Source organism: Panthera onca, chromosome C2 (assembly GCF_046562875.1).
Source record: "Panthera onca isolate mPanOnc1 chromosome C2, mPanOnc1 haplotype 2, whole genome shotgun sequence".
Lineage (NCBI taxonomy): Eukaryota > Metazoa > Chordata > Mammalia > Carnivora > Felidae > Panthera > Panthera onca.
The window spans coordinates 145,433,862-145,456,376 of record NC_138347.1 but is presented as its reverse complement, the minus strand read 5'-3'; the positions used below and the strand labels follow the sequence as shown (position 1 = coordinate 145,456,376).

The window sequence follows — 22,515 nt, the reverse complement described above, 5'->3', positions numbered from 1 at the left end:
CTACAAAAGGTCCCTTGTAAACTGAAATCACCTTATCTGGAAAGCTATACTCTGTATACTTTAAAGAAAATTTCCTTAACAAGAACAGGGTCGAAGAATTGGCTGTCGTCTAGAAACTTGGGGAAGAGACATAGAAGAATGATAGGCTGAACGGAACGACATGGAATATAAGTAAGATATATCCAGTTGTAATAGGGGTGCCTGGGTGGCTCAGTTGGTTCAACAACTGACTCTCGATCTCGGCTCAGAGATCTTGTGAGTTTGAGTCCAACATCAGGCTCTGTGCTGATGGCATGAAGCCTGCTTGGGATTCCGTTTCTCCTTCTCTCTGTCCCTTCCCTGCTTGTGCGCATGCTCTCTCTCTCTCTCTCTCACAATAAATAAATAAACGTTAAAAAATATTCAGTTGTATTAATAGTTGACATGAATAGTTCACAATTGGTGGCAATACAATGATACAAAGTATAAATGTTATTTTTTTACACAGATTTCAAGTCTATACATACTTTATCAATGCCTGAACTTGATATCAAACCTTTTATTTGATAATTGCATATGCAAAGCTAACTCAGTATGACTTGTCTTACATTATCCTCCCACAGTAGAGAAAAACCACAAAGAACCTGACCACTATCTAAGGCATAACAGCTTCCCTAGGACTTCTTTGGTTTATGTAACATAGTGGATGCTTAGTTACATACCAGTATAGTGATTTCACTTCAAGCTTCTTTAAGTGAAATTACATTTTATTAAATTTACACTTTATGGCAAATCTTTAGATAACGGTTTTTAAAATTCTCTTAGGGATGTAAGTATCTCTTAAATATTTTGCCTCCGTCTCCACACACACAAACACACAGATGTAAGGACATTCATGTGTAACTACGTATATATAATAAATATATAAGTAAATACATTAATATATAATAACATGTATGGGTGTACATCCATTTCACCTGGAGTTATTCTCATTTGATTCAAAACAATGATTAGACGTTGAAATAGAGTTTCATACGAGAAATTTTGGCTTCTTAAGTTTTTCTTTAGTCAGGAAAAAATTTGCAAACCATTTATCTGATAAGGGGTTAATAGACCAAATATATAACAAACTCATTCAACTCAGAAACAAAGAACCCTATTAAAAAATGGGCAAAGGATCTGAAAATTTTTTTTTCCAAAGAAGACACACAAATGGTCAACAAGTATATGAAAAGATGCTCAGCATCACTAACCATCACAGCAATACAAGCCAAAACCACAATGAGATATCACCTCACACCTGTCAGAACGGCTGTATCAAAAAGACAAGATATAACGAATGCTGATGAGGATGTAGCTAAAAGGAACCCCTATATGTTTTGGGGGGAAATGTAATTTAGTACAGCCATTACGAAAAGTAGCGTGGAGGTTCTTCAAAAACTAAAAACAGAGCTATTGTATGATCTAGCAATCCCTCTTCTGGGTATGTGTCCAAAGGTTATGAAACCAGCACCTCAAAGAGACAACTGCAACCCATGTTCATTGCGGCATTATTCACAATAGCCAAAATATGAAAAATACCTTAAGTGTTCATCAACAAATGAATAAAGAAATTGTAGTATATAAATACAATGGAATATTATTCAGCCTTAAAAATAGAAGACATCTTGCCATTTGTAACAACATAGATGAATCTGGAGGACATTATGCTGAATGAAATAAGCTAGCCACACAAAGAAAAAGCAAAGAAAACAATGATATCACTTGTATGAGGAATCTAAAAACGCCAAATATTTAGGGGCAGAGAGCGATTATCAGAGACAAAACATTGGGGGAAATGGGAGATGTTTGTCTAGGGGTACAAAGAGGCTGCTGTGTAGGAAGAACGTGTCTAGAGATCTAATGTACAGCATAATGATCATAGTTAATACAGTACTGAATATTGGAAAATTTGTAAGTAGACTTCAGGTGATCTCTTCACACACACACAAAATTACTATGTGAGGAGATGATATGTTAATTAGCTTGACATAGTAATTGGTTTACTACATATAGGTCAAATCATCATAGTGTCAAATGAATATATACACTTTTTATTTTGAAAAATAAAATTAAGGGCACCTGGATGGCTCAGTCAGTTAAGCGTCTAACTTTGGCTCAGCTCCTGATCTCACGATTCATGAGTTTGAGCCCGGGGTCAGGCTCTCTGCTGTCAGCACAGAGCCCACTTTGAATCCTTGGTCTCCCTCTCTCTCTGCCCCTCCCGCATCTCAAAAATTAATATTTAAAAAAATAATAATAAATAAAATTGAAAAAGTTTCCTCTAGTCAAATCAGTAGCAATTTCATCATCTGTTTTTAATGAAAATATACAGAATTAGCCATAATTTCTTTAAATGTGATATATGAAATTAAAGATTTTCCGATCCTTAACCCCTTGTCACTCAAAAATACCTCATGAAATCCCTTGAGAAACTTTTTAATAGTATTGTTTTAAAAAGCCTCTAAATTCACCTCACAAAATTCCCTTTTTGAGAAAAACATTTTTCCTTTCATTCATTCCTTCAATGATAAGGTATACTTTCCACTTCACTTATCTATTGTAATAGAAGTACCCCAAAGACATAAATTCCAAGGTGCCTCAGAGTATGTTTCTCTTGGAATTTTATCACGCGACTTCAGTACAGTCTCAAATGTGGTTATTTTCCACATCATCCTTAAGCCCAAAGCTCAGTATGTTCTTTAACATTGCTTCCCTCAAATCTTTTGTTTCAGCTCCTGCTTTTCACATAGTGGACAAGCCCTGAGAATGTAAACAGCTGTGATATCAGCAACATCTTATTATTTCTTCTTGAGAGAAACTGTATCTTTGTCAGTATCATAGGGAGGTATTCCAAAGATGCTTCGTGAACACAGGTTTCTTCCAAAGGGCTGACGTAAGCTGAATGGCCAATAGGTCTACCTGGGTGTCTAGTAATTAAAATGAGCTGCCCTTTTCCTAAGAGAAATAGTTCAAATTAAATGCAGACCCGGCCTTTTCCCTCATTCCACAGCACGGGAGGAAAAGACGCCAGTGTTTAAAATGATCCTATGAAGTAGAGACATTGTATCACCAACATTTTACAGATAAAGAGACATTTGAGCTGACTTAGAGCCACTCGCAGAACCGTAATAAATGATACATTCATCTTTCAAATTCAATTTGCGTTTTTAGAGTTTTAGGATTTTTTTTTAGCCATATGCATAAGTTTTTCTCTTTCATACCCCAGGGTTCTCATTTCTTTACTAAAGGAGAGAGAAAAAATAGCTATTTTAATAGCAACATGAATAACCAATGAGTCAATAAGAACAGTGACAAGGACCAAGTCAGATGATGATTAACCTTACCCTAAATTAAATATGCCTTCACTGTGACTTCAAAACTAAGAAAGCAAGAATCTTTAGGCTTTCTTTTTCTTTACCTCTGAACTTGTAACATGATGGAGTGAACAACATAACAAAGGGTAAATAAAGAACCTATTTTTTTCAGGGTTTTTTTTCAGAACCTATTCAACTCAGAATGAATTCCACCACCTGCTACTGTGTCAGAATGTGTTTGTCCTCAAAGACATACGGTTTGTAGGCCTTGAAAAATCCTAAGGACTATCATATAGCCACTACCAAAATGTATGAAAGAAACATCCTTTAAGTACTTACACTTTCTGCTATGAACAAAGCCAGGCTCAATAAATATGTGTTAATTCACAAAATACACATTCCTTGAACATTTTAAAGGTACTCAGAATGGCATTAAATTATGTAAGATATGTAGCAGCTCTGGACAGTATGGTTCAATGAGAAGAAATCCAAGTCCAAGGCCACAAGAAAACTTACCTGATGTACCAGATCCATTACAAACATGGTTCCCCATAACTGTGAAAAATACTTTTTTCATTGTAAGGTAACTTCATTTGACAACTGAGGAAACGGATGTTTAGAAATGTTATGTAACTTGTCCATGAGAACTAAAATTACTACTTGGAGATTTTCTCAGTATATACCTTTGGAAATATATTTGGAAAATCCCTCAAGAACTAAGTGGGGTTTCTTTTGGAAGACCTACGTATTTTGAAATCCTATATTTATTTATACGGTATTACAGGCTTACATTTATTTTAATAAACTGGACAAACACATATATTTTCCATTATAGATTATATTTTGCACATTATTTAAAATATATTACCATTTTTTATTTTCCATATCCTTAGGAAATCATTGAATGAAAACAGAAATTCAAATAAGGGATAATTCCACCTCACAAAATAAATATTCTCAGTTAAAATGCTTAATTTTAAAGAGTAACTCTAGGAAATTTGTGTATGGGTATGCCTTTGGTACCCCTGTTTTTTTTTTTTCTTTCAGAACTATAGAACATATACCCCTCCATGTTTATTCTTTCCATTGATGCAACATCAAAGGCTCTCAAAGAGAAAGTCTCTGGAATCTAAGTAACTACTCTGAACTGTACTATTTCCTCAATAACTTAGCAACAGAAAATAAGTCCTGTGAGAACCCTGAGGAGTTTTATAATCTAGACTATAATTGTAAAAACAAGAGTGATTAGATTGCATAAGATCTTTGACTCCAGATTTTGCTTGGAGGTGATAGTATTGTAAAGTGTTTAAGTAGGAGGGAAAGAGGGGCGCCTGGGTGGCGCAGTCGGTTAAGCATCCGACTTCAGCCAGGTCACGATCTCGCGGTCCGTGAGTTCGAGCCCCGCGTCAGGCTCTGGGCTGATGGCTCGGAGCCTGGAGCCTGTTTCCAATTCTGTGTCTCCCTCTCTCTGCCCCTCCCCCCTTCATGCTCTGTCTCTCTCTGTCCCAAAAATAAATAAAAAACGTTGAAAAAAAAAAATTAAAAAAAAAAAAAAAAAAAGTAGGAGGGAAAGAGTCTGCTGAGGACTTCTTGAGAAGGTTAACTGAGGAAGAAATAACTGACACAGACTAGCAGAGGTAAAAAAAAAAAGAGAGAGTATTTTATGTTATTAACAAAAGTCGATTTCTAAACATAGGGAATGAAACACAGAAGCAGGAAAGCAAATAGAATATCTGAACAAAAGGATTTCTGTTAAGTTAAAAAGTATGGATTAGCACCATTTTACATTGAAGCCGTTTTAAACTTCACAAAAAAATGTTCCTTTTTTTTTTTGCCAATAATGTCATTTCTGCATGTGCAAAAAATTAGGAAAGTAGGTTATAGTATTAAATGCTGCCAAAAATAATTTTATACTTAAAACAGCAGGATTACCCACTGTATCTAGTATCTGTGGGTAGTTTTACTTTTGCCTACTATGTATATTAACAGTGATTACAAGCAAATGCTGAGTAAATAGATAGCTATAAAAGACCTTTGAAGAAACGTGTAGTTGTATGACTCCCAAATATAAGATAAATATATATTTTTCTTTACATTATTTCAAAGACTTCTTACACAGAATAACAATAATAATAATAATAATAATAATAAAGAACTCTCTAAAATATTTAACCTGTTGAATTGAAAATGACAGGATTGGAAGGATTATTTTTAATAGGAGAAAACATCTTTACTTTTGTTGTCTACATGAGCTAGAGACAACAAATGGAGACCATTTACCTTCAAAGAAGTTATTCTTTCCAAACTATGGCTGTAACACTATAAAAATGAGGATTTTCTCAAAAGAGGTCCAGGACGAAAATGTCACGTAAAACGTACCTACAGGGTGATTCTAAGTAAACTTGAGGTACTGACTGAAGTTAGTAAAGTTTCTACACAAACCAACCTTTTCTGAAATGAAAATAAAAGTCACCATCAATACCAAATGAATGTTTATATATATTGTCAATACCAATATATGTTTCTATATAGATTACCTGTGATTGGTAGTAAAATTAATACTGGAATAAATTAAACGTCACAAAAGCAGCTCAGGGAAATATCACACATTTCATTTTCCAAAGGGAAATTCAGTTGTCTAAATACAGCTGATTTTGTCTTTTTTTTTTTTTTTTTTTTTTTTGTAACCTAATCCTATTATTTGAAAATTGAATAAATGTGTTTTTCAAGTCATTTTGCTTCATGAGCTTCCTGCTCAGTAGACTGTGAGCCCACCTAGGGGAGGTGCCTATTCCTCTCAAAATGTAATTCCTTAGTCTCATAAATTTCACAGAACATTTATTTTAGTTTGCACTGATTTGTGGAGATAACAGGTACTAGAAATGAGGCTTTCCATAGTGTTTAGTTTCTTCCTTTACTTGTTTGTTTCTATGTGGACAAGCCCAGGGTAGGTACGCTATTTTCTGGAAAGCAAATAGTTCCACTTACACATATACCTTCTACCCAGGTGCATGTCCATAGGCAGAGGCCGCCTCATACCCTAAAATGACTTTACACAAAAATATGACAATATATAATATCTCCTCCTTTCTCCAGGTTCATCGGATTTAATACAGAAATCCATACTTCCCTCACTTGCTATGTAAAAACTCCCTGCCAGTGAATAAGTAAATGATAAATAAATTGAATATTTCCAAATCTGTCCAAGAATATGGCCTTATACTTATTAGTTACATAGAAATGTGTTTTTTTTAATGTGTAACACAGCCATGAATCTTGAACTGCCAAATGGATTCATTCACACCCCTCCTTGAAACCATTTAAGACGGTTCTATCCCTCTCTATAAAATTAGCAGAGCATGCAGAATTATTTTTCTTACACAAAAAATAACAATTTATGATTCCATTTAATAAAGAATGAATGATGTCCTCCATGGGTGAGTTCAGAACTTTTAGATACTTGTCTTCAACTTTGATTTTAAGGGCCCAATGAAATGTTAAAGGCAACATAAGCTTCCATAAACATAATTCAACCAGCTTGTGACAACAAAGGCAGAAGGGAGTATTTCAAACTCTTAGAAGTTGGTGTGCTTGGCACAGGCTAACTACACTTATATCCTATGGCTATTAGGCCTGGAAACTTTCTATGGAATATCCATTACTCATTCCCTCTGCTCTGAACACATAGCCTGTCAGAAAAATGGTGTGGGGAGGGGTTCAGAGGAAACCAAACTTAAAAAGCAGGAAAAGGCAGAGACAAGTAAATTCATTGAAGATTTACACCATGTTTTCAATGGCTTCCTTCATTTAATTTTCCCTGACTTTTTAAATTAGCAAATATACTTGACCCGGAGGGAAACACAGGGAGGAAAACAGAAAAACAAACAAACAAATAAACAAACAAACAAAGCTCCGCAAATCTCTGTGACTTGTACAATAGCTCTTATTTGGTCCTTGCATTTGAGTATCTGAATGAACTGTGGTCTGCTTTTCATTACTCTCCATCTGGAGCTGTTGCCTGCTTTGTTCAGCAATTTCTGGTCATTTTGGCCTGACGGTGACTGTTGTGTTTTATGTTGCCATATTTTACAGAATGAAAGCTGCCACAGCCACCACCCAAGAAAGAACAATCTTGAAAACGAGAGGTTATGTTGAAAGGGTTCTCCTTGACCCCTTCTGGAATAGAGAGTAAGCACGATTCTCTGGGCCTGCCTACTGTTTTGTAACTTCAGGGTGTGAGTAGGATACAAGTAGGGAACAAAAGCCTTTCTTTCAGATACTAAGATAGGGTAAGCATCTAACATTGGGCTAATACATCAAGGTTAATTTGGATGCTTTTTCTTTTCATCTCCAAGGAGACTGGGGCATTTACTTCCTCACACCCCACTAAATACAAACTTGCATGTAAATATGCTGCTTGTGTAACAGCTCGTGAAAAATTGAACTCATATCATATCTTTAAAAGCAAAAATAAATAAATCCTGTCTTCCTAATATTTGGTTTTAATTGCATAGCCTTAGTCTGGAGGCAAAGTTGCAAATGATTCGGAAGGAAGTGTCTCAGAGAAGACCAAATCCAATTTGCATTCTCTAATGACAAGCTCCATGCTGTTAGTGATTTTGTTTGAAAAAGCCACCTCATCCTTTCCATCTCCTTCCTTGAGAAAGCCATGGTCAAGAAGAACTCAATTTCTGCCCATTATGAAAAACAAAAACAAAAACAAAAACAAAAACCATAGCATTCTCTCCCAATCCATTGCTATTATTATCTGACATTATTTTACAAAAAACAAAGAAACATATAATCGTAGGCTACTAGTAATTCACAAAAAGAACTATCAAATATATATAACTGAAACCAGATCATTGTTTCCAAGAGTTGTTTTTTGTTTGTTTTGTTTGTTTTGCCTGAAAAGGCAACAAATTTGGAGAAACATAAAATAATAATCTATCACCCATATTCCCACCACCTTAAGACATTTTTTTTTTTTTACTATTTCTAGTATTTCATACCACAGCTGACACCAGGTATTGTTGAGTGCTATCCATGTATACCTCATTTAATCATCAACTCAGGCCCTATTATTATCATCATTTTATAGATTGGGAATTGAGGCACCCAGCAAAGTTGAGTCATTTACCACAGGTGGCACAGCTACTAAGGGGAGAGGCGGTGTTCAAAGCAGGCCCTGGCTTCCCCACAGACATAAAGATAAGGAATACTTAGGTCTCAAATATTTACTTAGCTCCATATTTATTTTACACATTATTTTGTATTCCTCCATATTCATGTAACTTCCTATAATCAATATGTTCATAATCTGACATAGTTTAAGTCTTCTTTCCTATCATTGTAATGCTTGGATAAGTTGTATGTGCTCCATAAGCTAGAATTGGGAGGTTGCCTATATTTGTCCCAAGATAGAGAATGAAAGAGGGCCAAGCACGTGCATATTTATACATTCTTTAAAAATCTGTTTGAATACAATATGTGGGACAACAGTCTCCTTGTAATTACTAGTATCAATAATATTCCCTTTATTGTTCTTTCAACACTGACTTTTTAAAAAAGACTCTACCGGGGCGCCAGGGTGGCTCAGTCAGTTAAGCGTCCGACTTCGGCTCAGGTCATGATCTCGCGGTCCGTGGGTTCGAGCCCCGCGTCGGGCTCTGTGCTGACAGCTCAGAGCCTGGAGCCTGTTTCAGATTCTGTGTCTCCCTCTCTCTGACCCTCCCCCATTCATGCTCTGTCTCTCTCTGTCTCAAAAATAAATAAACGTTAAAAAAAAATTAAAAAAAAAAAAGACTCTACCAATTTCAGATGATACCAGTGAAGACGGGTGAACCAGGCACACAGGAAGCAGCACTGGATGGCCTGCGTGAAATGACCTCAGCTTCCTGAGTGCATATAAGCTATCATTACTTTCATTTGCACGCTCCCAATTGTTTCCTAACTCACCCTGAGGACACTGCTCCTTTGTAGCCCTCTCGACTTTTCTTTTTCCTTCTAATACCTCTTCTCCCAGTGGACTATAGTGAGGAGTCCTCCCTGCTCCTATGGCCATCTGGTTTCCCTCCTACCTACATCTCCAGTTTAGAATCCTTCATCACAAAATTTTATAACCAGTGAATCTTCATTTTCACTATGGTCTACAGATGCCCAGTATCATTGCTCACACCTTCTGGTTTACTTTCCCCAAAACTATGCCTGCTTCAGTTCTTGGCGATTTCAATAAATATTTAGATGGTTGTTTCAACGTCTCATTTATTCAGTTCTCTGAACTGCTCAATGACGTCACATCTTCCTCCCAACCTCAGAAATGTGCTCCCACGTTATCATTAACAACTATAAATAATTTTCCATAAATATAATTGCTGCCTCTTCCTAACTGCATGTAGTTTGTCCGGGTGACCATTTCAAGGGCCAGAAAGGAATACTCTAAATAGGACTCAGAATACCATTAAAATAGTATTTTTCCTTAAACATGAAAGTGACAGTAGTATCTTTCTGACCATGAGTGCTTAACTTTTAGGATACCCACCTCCACGTGCTTGATGAAGGTTGTAATTCAGAATCCCTACTGTTAACCCACAGACTCCAAATGCTGAGGCCAGAAAAGGCAACTGGAGACTTCTAACCATATTATGTATAATGACCATATATTAACTCCACCTTTTTCACACCACCCTCAAGGCAAAAGGTCTAATAGCCCTCTGCCCTCCCATGAAGTCATCTTTAGCTGCCCTTTTATTAAATGATCTTCCCAGGTGGTTCCATGGTCCCCCTCTTCCTTCCTTCCTTTCTCTCCCCTTTTCCTCCCTACTTCCTTCCCTCCTTCATCTCCTTCTGTATTCATTAGTGCTTATTATGAGACCAGGAGTCCCCAAACTACTTTTTAAAAGCATATCACAATGAATAAAAATATTTTGTATCAGCAAACCCAAAATTTACATATTTATATGTATAAAACATATGCATTTGTAAAATTAACTAATATGTTCTACACCACACAGAGAAAGTTGATATAAAAACAAAGAGAGACATATTCTAACATTTCCTTCTAGCATCCCCAGCTGAGAGTTTAGCATTGCTCTACAACACCTCACTTTGAAGATAAGCTTTCTAGATTACACAGGTCCTGTCTTCATTGAGTTTAAGTCTCCTTGGAGGAAGAGACAGAGAATGAGGGAAAAAGAATTAAATAAGTAGTTACAAGAAAATGTGGATAGGGGTGTTAGGAGTTTCCATTCTAGTTATGGGTCTGCTCAATTACATTCTGAAACTCTTTCTCTCAAACACAGACCTTTCCCATGCCCATCCATTCTGACTTGCCTTTATAAACTTTATTCCCCCAAAAGGAATCTCCACCTCCTCCTCTCACAGTTTTTTACGTATATCTCCATTACAGATACCTCTGTTATACTTTCAGTTACTTTAGGCTGATACACGCACTCTAATAAGTATGTTACGATTCGTTTCTTCGTTTTCTTGTTGGTTTCCTTTTCAAATTGAACTATTAGATGACAGAAACCATATCTTATTATTTTTTGTATTGTAGTACCTAAGCACCTAGCACATTTGTGACTTTATGGGAGACGTGGAATGCTGTTTGTTTGTTTGCTTTTTAATTGCTGAATAGAACCTGAATACTGTCACCCAGATAGGCTGGGAAATATCTTCAGTGTATGAGTGCCTATTCCTAAAACATATGCACATTATATCTGTATGTGAAATAGGGGCAGTGTTTAGAATGATCGTGGCTCTACCATACTTCTGGTATTATAAGAAAGACTGGATTACAGGAACAACAAATAACATATGTTACAAGAAGCATTCCAATTTCCTAGTAAGAACTGAGTCATGCGAGAGAGACCATACAGATTTCACAAATAATATAAAATGCAACTCATGAAAGAGTATGGGATTCCCAGACATGAGGAGACATGAGTCACAGATATAGTCAAATAACTTCAGAAATGTTTGCAGGGGGGAAAAAAAGCCTTAATAAGATACCAACTCAGATCCCGAGAGATGCTGACAGCAGAAGCTTAGACACAATGGGCCCATCAGTAAATTCATTCCTAGTCAACCAGTGTCACTAAAGCTTTAAGGAACAGATAAATTAAAACGTGCTTTGCATGGGGAAGTTCTCCCCAGAGTTCCTCATTTTTATATAGGAAATCAATTTGCATCACTGATGATATCATTCAAACCAGACAACCCCAAGTTGTTAAGAGGTAATTTAGTTTTACGCTGAAGCAATTTGATACTTGTTCTGATTTGTGATTTTCATTTTGTTTGTTAATGAAAAAAATTAATGAACAATGTTACTAGAAATACAACTCATCAAAGCCTTGGCATTATTAAAGAGGTTTGCCATATTCTGTACATCGTGATCATTGCGCAGCTGGTATCTGGACTTCTGCCTTAAAGGAGACATCGATGGAACAGGCTAGGCAAGAGCCCAGGGTATAGATGCCCTTACACATACCTTTGCACTGATTTGTGTTTTTGTCCAGAATTGCCTTTGTGGATACAATTTTTCCATACCTGACAAAGAGAGAGAGAGAGAGAGAAATTCCACGTTATTATAGCCCAATGAAGACGCTTAAAATACCTTAAAGAACGTCGGTGCACACACAATTGAGCAGGAATAAACCAAGAAAACAAGCACTGTACTCCCATTTCACACCTGGATGATCACTTTTCACCAGTTCTCCTTTATAACTTGAGAATGTGCTTCCCTACGTAATCACTGGGTTGAGCCTTCAAAAATAAACCTGTCAGCCTGTCATAGGTGGCTGAAAGGGGGTTGTATGTGATTGTGATCAAAGTAAATCACACTGTGGATTGCTGCAGAAAAGCACAGACCTTGGCCCCAGCGTGAACAGGGCTTACATCCAGCTCTGGCACTCACCTAGCGTTGTAACACTGAGCAGTTTAACACAACTTCTCCAAACTGTTTTTTGGTTTTTTTTCATCTGTAAAAATGAGAATTGTAATACTTCCCTTTCAGGATTTGGGAGAGGGTTAAATTGAAAGATTAAGAGTTTCTAGCAGTGCTCCTAAGATAAATAGGATTTTTTTTTTGGTTACTAAAAATATATAGTGTGAGTTGAGATTAAAGACTGAATTTTGAATTCTCAATACCTGCCACCATATGTAATAGGAGCTCAATAAATGTTTGCTATAAACAAATGAATGATACAGGTAATCCAATGGTACTTCATACAACAATGAAGTTTCTACCAGAAATACATATAAGCATATCCATTATCCTATCATCTCTTGCAGAAGACCTAGTTTAGGTTTCGTTTTTTAAAAGGTGGTTAATATGGAGAATGAAATTCAATCTCTTTAAGCCTGTTTCCTGAGGCATAAATGATAGAACCAAAGAAGATGGCTTCTAAAAGCCTGTCTTTCTTTAGGATTCTATGAAGGATGCTTGTCAACAATCATACTAACATGGAGAAATTATAATGCAAATTTAAGCAACAAGTTTAGTAACTACTCATTTTCATGTTCAAGATTTCAGCCATGTCACAAAATATTTGGCAAGTTTTCTTGTAATTCTGTGTTCCTAAGCAAGTGTGAGAATATATGACAAACAGTAAATATCCCATGGAGTAATAAACTAGGTTCCCCCTCACCACTGTTTCTTTTGCATTTATAATCCCCTCTTATTAGGTCATTAACTCTTTGCAGTATTTTGGTGGTTATTTATTAATATTCTAGTGTTGATAATGTCATTGTACTAGAAATGTCTTTGCCTCTTTTCTTTCCCCCAGATGTTTTGACCAAGGATGAATTGAGGGTCTTCTAGAAATTTACAGAATTAATTTCATTATGAAAGCAATACCGCTGATAGCTTTGAAAATCATTCCAATGGGAGCCAACCTATTAACAGTATATTATCTCAGCTCTTAGAATATCTCTAAGTATATTCTAGTTCCTGTTATGAACTAGAACTAGGAATATATATGAACTAGGAACTAGAATATACTTAGATGAAGGGGTCTGAGATAATTCCCACCAGTCACTTCCATGCTCGTGGTTAAAGTCAGCCAGACTGGCATGAAGCTGTCCAATAATGAACTGAATAGATTCTGTCATCATAATCCTGACATCTCAGCTACCCCTGCATTTTCTACACCATTACAACTATAGCTCTCTGGTTAACTAAATCAAAGACAGCATGGCTGAGAGTATCTACTACTATTTGGTAGATATAGAAAGTATAGTCTACAAAATCAGTAATTTGATCAAAATCACATAATTTGTGAAAGGGAGGGAACTGAATATGGGATTCTTAAAATGGGTACAGTGCTTCACTATTACATCATCTGCCTCCAAAACAGAGAAGCTACATATATGGACTTTTCTAGTTTAATCAACCTTCATGTTTTTGAGAATCCGGGTATTGGACTCCAAGGCAACAGTGGTTAATATGTTGTGGCGACAAACCGCCAAGGCTCACATCTCAGTCCAGCCTGGGTATATCTGATTGGCTAAGTAAGCCTTAGGTGTGCTTCGTATCATTTCTCTATAATTCCATAAATCCATTTATTTACACATTCATTTAGACTATTATGTAAAATTATGTACATCTACGTATAAATATATAAAATGATTACAATAGTATCTAGGGTTGTTTTCAGGGTTAGGTAAGGTTTACTTAAATAAGGATAACAGTGGCTGGCACAGGATAAGTACTCATTAAATATTAGCTTTTCTTGCAATTATTTCCTCCCTGTTATCTGCTACATAAAAATGTCTCTAGTCCTTGGCATTCTCTGATGTTGATAAGAAATGGAAGGGGTTAAAATTCTGTCCCAAATGACAGCTTAAAACATTACTACGTAGACTGTCAAAATCTTACACTAAGAAATTTGGCAGGTAAAATTATTTACTAAAAAGGTAATTTACATTTACCCTTTATATTGTTATTTTTAACGTTAGGGATGACATTACTATGTTCTCACTGTACTTAACCATACAAATACCCCTACAGGTTTAAAGCTTTTGTGTGTTTGGTATGTATTCCTGAAATGTCTATTACTTCAAGTCTATTATGTTTTTTAAAGTTTATTTATTTATTTTGAGAGAGAAAGAGAGAGAGAGAGAAAGAGAGCAAGTGAAGTGCAGAGAGGGAAAGAAAGAATCCCAAGCAGGCTCCACACCGGCAGCGCAGAGCCCGACTCGGGGCTCGATCTCACAAACCATGAGATCGTGACCTGAGCTGAGATCAAGAGTCAGGTACTTAACTGACTGAGTCACCCAGGCACCCCACGCCTATTATTATGCGAGCCCGCTTCCTCCAAAACTCCTCATCTCCCAACCGACCACCCTCCCCCCAACCCCCAACCACCAACCAACACAGTCTCTCCTTCAAGTTGTATTTCAGCCCAAGAATTTCTCTTTTGGGAAAATAACCAGTAAAATAGTGTCATATTTGAACTGTCTTTCAGTCCACAAGGGTTCAAGGTATCTATAACTGCACCTACTAATGACAGTAATGCTCGCTAAACTTAGGCTATTCGGGCAAGCAAACATTTGCAAGATTACAGGTATCTTTGTGTAGAAAACAAAAAGGGAGAAGAAAGGGAACATTTGCTGAAACTTTGTTTCCACACAAAGCACCATTAATACAGTATGGAAGAAGTAAAAACCAGAGGAAGAAAAAGAATTTAGAACATTTATAACCATCTCACATCAGGCACACAAACCCTTAAGACAAAAATACTTCTTAATTGGTTTCTAAAGCTACTCCTGAAAATTTTATATATAAAGTATCTTCCAAATTAAAATTTAGCTCTCTCTTTTAAAAAGGAAATTAAAAATTACTGTATCTCATAGTGAATTACATCTCCCAATGGGACTTTTAGCCTATGGTGTGCATACTGTCCTAGTATAACAATATTACTTGGATGTCTTTCTTTTCCTTCATTAAATGTAGAATATGTAAAAAAAAAAAACCAAAAAAAAAAAAACAGCTATCTTTTTTTACAACCAAGAAGGAGAAGAAAAAGAAATTATTTCTCATGGAAAGCATCTGTGAGTATTAAAAAAAAAAAATTAATGTTTATTTTTGAGAGAGTGTGTGTCAGGAGGGGAGGGGCAGAGAGAGAGGGAGACACAGAATCTGAAGCAGGCTCCAGGCTCTGAGCTGTCAGCACAGAGCCCGATGTGGGGCTTGAACTCACGAACTGCGAGATCATGACTTGAGTCATGACGAAGTCAGACGCTTAACCGAATGAGCCGCCCTGGCGCCCCTAAAGCAACATTTTCCTAAAACAAAATTTTATGTCCCAGTATGCATTATAATATTACTGTAAACGCAAAGTCACTCACTCACACACACACATACACATCAAAAAGCAAATTACGCTATTTCTTGATTTCCCTATTCCTAATTACGCTCCAGGCGAGGCTTTCAATAGTGCCAAATCTCGAAACAATAGGACACAACTGAGCATATCTGACTCAGCCACTAACCTGAATAGAGCTAAAGGAATGTAATTCCTTGGATCAGTTACAGTATTCTGCATTAACAATTATTTCACAAAGCTGGGATATGCTTTAAACAACAAGAGAAGGTATTTAATGGGCCATTGGTTCCAGTTCGTGTTTGAACTCTCACGATGACAAACAGGTACTTTCCGCATGACTGCTGCTGTATTCTCCATGCTCTGCAAAGTCAACATCTGATGGAGGTAAATAAAGTGTAGACATTTTTTTTTAAGACCCAAACCACCGTAAACAGAAAAGCCACCAATGCACTATACCTGTGAAGAATTCTATTCAACTTTTCTTCCTGATCTTTTGTCAAAGTAACTAATGGACTACAGTAAAAACTGCTGTATAGACTAATGATACATTTTTACACACTCTGAAGAAAAAGACCTACGTCTGCGGCAAAAGGTATTTCCAAAAGTAAATTATTTCATTTATTTACTCTTCCTCTTCTTTGGGTTTAGAGAAGACTGTTAGTATTCATAAAGTCTTTCTTTATGACATCCCTGAGTAGAAAGCAGAATCTGGTATACAGAGAAAAATATTATTTACCTAGAATTATTATAAAAATTGTAATTTGTAAAATTAAGTTATTTTTTAAATATAAATTATATTTTAAAATATAAAGGAATTATATCTCTAGAAAGAGGCTATTTCAAGAAGATGCCTGGAAATAGACAGCTGAGCACTGACACCATGTGCCTTCTGGCTCCAGAAGCTTTCAGACAAATCCGATCCATTTTTCCATGCTTTCATTTCATACAGCTAGAAGAGATACAAGATTATCCACAGTCAACTTCCTCCAGGGGGTTCAACTTCTTGAGGGAAGCACATAAACCAAGTGAGCACATTCAGTGTCTTCTCTTGGCCAATGTGTGAAGCCCCTAATTCACGGTGCTAGGATGCTTTTGGACATTAGATATGTGACTCCATACAATAATATCTGCATATTCAACAGGTATCGAGAGTCCCCACACATTCTCCAAATCCAGCCATGTCCCAAGGAACATGTTCTTTCTATTCTAAGAGGACTCTGTAAAACAGCAGTCATTCCACAGTAACTGTCCACTGATTGTATTTTATGTATTCATAACTGAGTGTTATGTATTTATGTATGTGTTGTCTATTAACTCACTTTTACTATAGCTTGTCAACTCAAGTTTTACATTTAATTTTTTAAAGAATACTCAATTCTTTCTGGCATCCACTCTTATTCTTAAACAGCATTTGGGTCAAACTATTTGTTGATACACTTGATTATTCCACAGGCAACCCTAATTTGAACTAATAGCATTTTTTATTTTCCAAAGTTGAAAAGAAAATAGAGCTATTATGGGTCTACTCTTCGTGCATTATGAAGACATCAAATTGGTGGGATCTTTCTATAAAGAATTTATTTTTAAATCCTTTTGCTGAATCACCCACTGTGTATATTAATTCAAAAAAATACAGGCAAAGACTGAAAATAGAGTCTCCACAGTCAATTAACTCCCAGCTAACTCATTTTTCACATGCCTTCTGTATTGATACCAGACTCGAAAAAGGTACTGCATTTATTTAATGGATGAAACATTATCCTTTCAGAAAATGTGGCTGTTTGTCTATTTCTTGATGGTTCATTCATTATTTGGTATTTAGGGATGCTAATGGAGTATATCTATGGCTTTAGGGATCCAGGAGGAATGTGGTGGGGCTATGCATTTGATGGGCCACGTCAACCAGGTCTCATCTACAAAAGAAGTCCACAACTCAATAATATTCTGAAGTCTTAGAAAGTTCAATCTACCATCGAGAGGCCAATGCCAGCAATAACTGAGTTAGGCTGAACTATGTTCCCTCAAAACTCATGTGTTGAAGTCTTAACCCCCAGTACCACAGAATGTAACCCGTATTTAGACAGAGAGCCTTTAAAGATATAATTAAGGCAAAGCAAGGTCATTTGGGTATCCTATGACTGGTATCCTCAGAGATTAGGACAAAGATAGGCACAAAGGGGAGACCAAGTGAGGACAAAGGGAAAAGATGGCCATTGGTAAGCCAAAGGAGAGAGCCTTGAAAGAAACAACCCACCAACATCTGGATCTCCTACTTTTCACTTCCAGAATTGAGAAAACAAATTTCTGTCGTTTAAGCCACGCAGTGTGTAGTATTTTGTTACGGTAGCCCCAGAAAATTTATATAATAATGTCTTCTCCAAACCCTGGAAAGCTTTGGAAACAGATTGAAATGAGAATATTTAGACCACTCTACTCCTTCAAAATCCTTTGCTCAATGATTTTGTAGTTGGTCCCTCCAAGCCCTAACACTTCCAAACTCTTTGTCACCCAACATAGGTGTGGATAACAGAGGCCAAGAAGTATCCCAGCATCAGCTAGTGCAGGGAACTAATAATCTAGAACCCGGTTCTTGGCCTTGTAGTCTGGGCATTCTTCTCCTCCCCTCCCTTCCCCAACCCAGAGATAATAAAATTCCTGCTTGAATCATGGATCTATACCAAGGAGATTTCACAAGTCCATTGTGCAAACTAAAACGTCATTTATTAACTAATAACTTGAGAATAACACATTACAAAGAACACAAAATAAGACTTCCTAGCTGGGAAAACTGAAGAAAACTTCTCAGAGGAGGAAGTGTGTAAAGAAAGGGCAATGCTTTGGCAATCAAGCTTTTTATACTTTTTAGGGATAATAAAAGCAATTCTAAAAAAGAGTTTTAATTTCTACATCAGTGTATTATTTAGTAAATTACTATTTTCACACTACAAACAGTTTCACCAAAATTCTATGGCTACAACACTACATTTACAATCTGACCGACTCTAACACAATGGTCCTAAAGGAAGGTTAACATGCACCAGAGTTTCTTGGAGGGCTTATTAACACAGACACTGCTGGCACTACTCCCCAAAACACTGATTCAGTAGGTACAAGATGGGTCTAAAGAATCCGCATTTCTAACAATCCCAGGTGACGCCAGGTGACGCCAATACAACTAGACAGTCTTTTGAAAACCACCACTTCAAGAGAATGGCACACTAACAGCAAAGCACGTGTGGTTTATTCTCTGCAAGACTCCAGAGACTAAGGGAGCTTTCTGCAGACATGGAAAACGACTTTCAAAACTGCAAACATTTGCTTTTGATAAAATGATAGCCCATGTTTAAAAGACAGAACAAAATTTTTTCAGAGTTTTTGCTTATATACATATATATGTAATATATATATACACACATGTATATATACGTATAATACATATATATGTATATATACACATGTATACATACATATAATACACACACACACATACACACACACACACACACACACACACACACACATACATATCTGGAATTTTTTCAGGTACTTTTTAGAAAGAAGGTCCAAAGAAAACACATAGGAAATGTCTATGTTAACTCTCTTCCTTCACCTAAAATAACTAGTGGCTAATCGGTAGTTTGATTGAATTACAGTGCTAATTTAGTAAGAGAACTGGCAGATAATGATTAGAACTGTTTAGTGCTTTTGCTCATTAATTACAAATGGTTGTAAACCCAGAAAAGATATACCAGACCAACAATGAATACTTTCAAATTCTAAAATAAAACAAAACAAAATCATTAAGCTCCTGGTTCTTAGAGTTAGTAACTCTTGCGCAATGCTTCAGATGACATATTTACATTAAATATTTAGGGTATATACCCTACCTTCTTGGTGAAAACTTGTGAAAAAGTGGTTTCCATGCAAGCAGGATGGAAATGACATCTTTTGGGTACTTTCTGCAACCGATCATAGCACATTTCAGCATGTTTAACATCCTTTAACATTTGGTCTGCTAATGTGGAAAGACAATGGGCTTTTGTCTAATTAATACGGACTTGAATATGAACTCCACCACCCATATGATGTGGAAAAAATTGCTCAGTGGTTCTGCCCCTCAGTTTTCCTGATCTGTATAACACAATCACTAATATCTGCTTTTAATAGTGACTGTAAAGATGAAATAAAGTAATATTAACATTCCTAGTACGAGGTGTGCATGTTGACATTCCTTCTGTTCCCTTACTAAATCCTGCTTTCTGCTTTGTTACCTACATACTTACTGTATAGCATAAAAACGATAACTTGGATAACATCTCTCTGGGTGTTTTGTGCACTTTTGTTGTTGATTCAAGGGAACTATATGCCACATGCGGGGCACAAATTCAGGACCCTGTAATCAAGAGTCACATGCTGTACTGACAGAGCCATCCAGGTGCCCCTTGGATACTCTCTCTTGACTCTTTGATAAAGCCAACATGGTCAGGTTAAATGCTTGCTGAAGCCCCCTTAGGAAGCACATGTGTTAGCATTCACATGGCTTGTCATTTATATTCTGAGTCAATTCACAATTTCTTCTTCACTTGCTCATTCTCCTTCTGGCAATACCTAATGACTTGCTTCACCCACACTCCAGTCCCAACCATGTCAATGCTGCCTCCATTACCTCCTCAAAGGCTTTGCCTTCTAACCTTCCCACCACTGTACTTAGTCTACCACCCCTTAACCTTGGCATTCCCTGCTTGTCACTGCTGTTAGCTCCTAGTTTGTTCATGTGCAGTTGACTGTGAACAGTACTCCACTCCTTGTGCTATTTTGTCTTCAAGAACTCAATCCAAGTCGCAAGGTCTTCTCTACGTGGTTTTTAGATTTGAGATTTTAAATACCTCCTTTATCAGAACAAAAGCCGTTTTGTCAGGAATTTGGGCGTTCCCCTTTAAAACCTCTCTTGGGGCACCTGGGTGGCTCAGTCGGTTGGGCGTCAGACTTCGGCTCAGGTCATGATCTCGCGGTCCGTGAGTTCCAGCCCCGCATCAGGCTCTGTGCTGACAGCTGGGAGCCTGGAGCCTGTTTCAGATTCTGTGTCTGTCTCTCTCTCTCTGCCCCTCCCCTGCTCATGCTCTGTCTCTCTCTGTCTCAAAAATAAATAAACGTTAAAAAAAATTTTAAAAATAAATAAATAAAATAAATAAATAAATAAATACAAATAAATAAATAAATAAATAAAATAAATAAATAAATAAATAAATACAAATAAATAAATAAATAAATAAATAAATAAATAAATAAAACCTCTCTGATTTTCATCCTGATGTGTTCTATCTGGTTGACACTCATTTCTGTAGCACCTTCAATGGGTCAGCCCCTGTTCTGAGCTCTTTAGATATATCCACTCTTGTCAATCATCACGACAGCCTCATGAGATAGACTCTACCACTACCTATGGTTTATAGATGAGGACACAGAGATGGAGACACCTAAGTTACTTCTCCAAGGTCACATGACTAGGAAGCAGCAAAAGCAGAATCAAATCCCAGGCAGCCTGATGTCAGAGCACACAGTCTGCCAACACTTCAATCTGCTGTCTCTCAGTTCCAGTGCTTCCTATCCTCTCTCAAGATAGCCTCACTCCTCCTGTTCTCTCCTCCAACTCCCATTCATCCCTGCCACACCTTTCTCTGGCCTGTTTCCCTATATATCACCTATGTTTATCTGAAACTTAACCTTCTTCCAGAGCCAAGGCTCTTTCCCCTCTGCCTTCCCTTGAACATTTGCAGATCCTCTCCTTCTACATACAGGCTATAATCAGGTTTCTCTCTTTGCATTTCTTGCCAGACTTTTCTGAAATGATTGCTCTGCTCGTGCTACCTCTTTCTGTTAATTATCTAATTTTTTTTTTTTTTTACTTCACTCCTAAATACTGGCTTTTATCTACTGAGACAGAACTTTGAAAATTAACTAGTAACTTCTTAATAAATAAAATTACTGTTATCATCATCCTTGACCTCTCACTATCATTTAGCTTTTTTGTGGGGGAGGGGCGGATATAATTTAGCCCTCTTAAATACCTTCCTCTTGAAATATTCGTTTCTTGGGTCCAATGCATTACATTGACTTGGTTCTTATCTTCCTTTCTTGCAGACAGTTATCCCTTGATTGACCTTCTTCACTTTCTCCTTCTCCCACTCCAGGTTCCTAAAAGTGGGTGTACCTCATGCTTACCCCTCAGCCTACTTGTATTTTGGTGCTACAGTATATGCTACGCTGGTAATTCTCAAAAATAGCATGCATCAGAATAGTCTGTATGGCTTCTTATAACTCTGAGCCCCAACCTCAAGAGTTTCCAATTCAGCTTCTCTGGAATTGTGTGCCATCAGGCACAAGAATTTGAATGTCTTAACACTGAAACCTCAGCAGAGACTCTCCAATTAGAGCCATTTGATTTTCCCCGTTGGGTGTTAAATGGTCATCTCAAATGACACAACATATTCTGTTTTCTCCCTACTCTGAAAACATTTCTAGGGAAGAAGCAAGCGAGGTAGCAAACTGTTCACAGGGTAGAGATTACAGAGAACTGGAGATCTCCAGCCCAGGATGAAGGAGCATCTGTTTTTCATCTGCAGCCATTGTTACCATGAAGGAGTATGATCCTGATGCTGCTAAGCTTCCTGATTTTTTTTGAAAGAAATCTGGATTTTCTAGCAAAATTTTTCAAAGTTTAAGTCTCAGCGTTTTTGTAGAAACAATGTGAAAGCCAAATAGAACCGCTCTTGTAGATAGACTTGAACCTGAAGACCGTCACTTTGTGATGTTGGCACCAATGTCTTCCAGCCTCTCCTCTCTCTGGATAA

General features: G+C 36.9%; 1 protein-coding gene across 11 annotated transcripts in view; it reads right to left on the bottom strand.

The window, feature by feature from the left end:
* The window catches only part of RBMS3 (RNA binding motif single stranded interacting protein 3), a 1,330,859-nt gene that overhangs the window by 504,986 nt on the left and 803,358 nt on the right, over positions 1-22,515 (bottom strand). For all 11 annotated transcript variants that reach the window (XM_060640721.3, XM_060640722.3, XM_060640720.3 and 8 more), the window contains one exon: positions 11,827-11,885. In XM_060640721.3, coding sequence (XP_060496704.3) covers positions 11,827-11,885 — 59 coding nt within the window. The remainder of the gene's footprint in view (positions 1-11,826; positions 11,886-22,515) is intronic.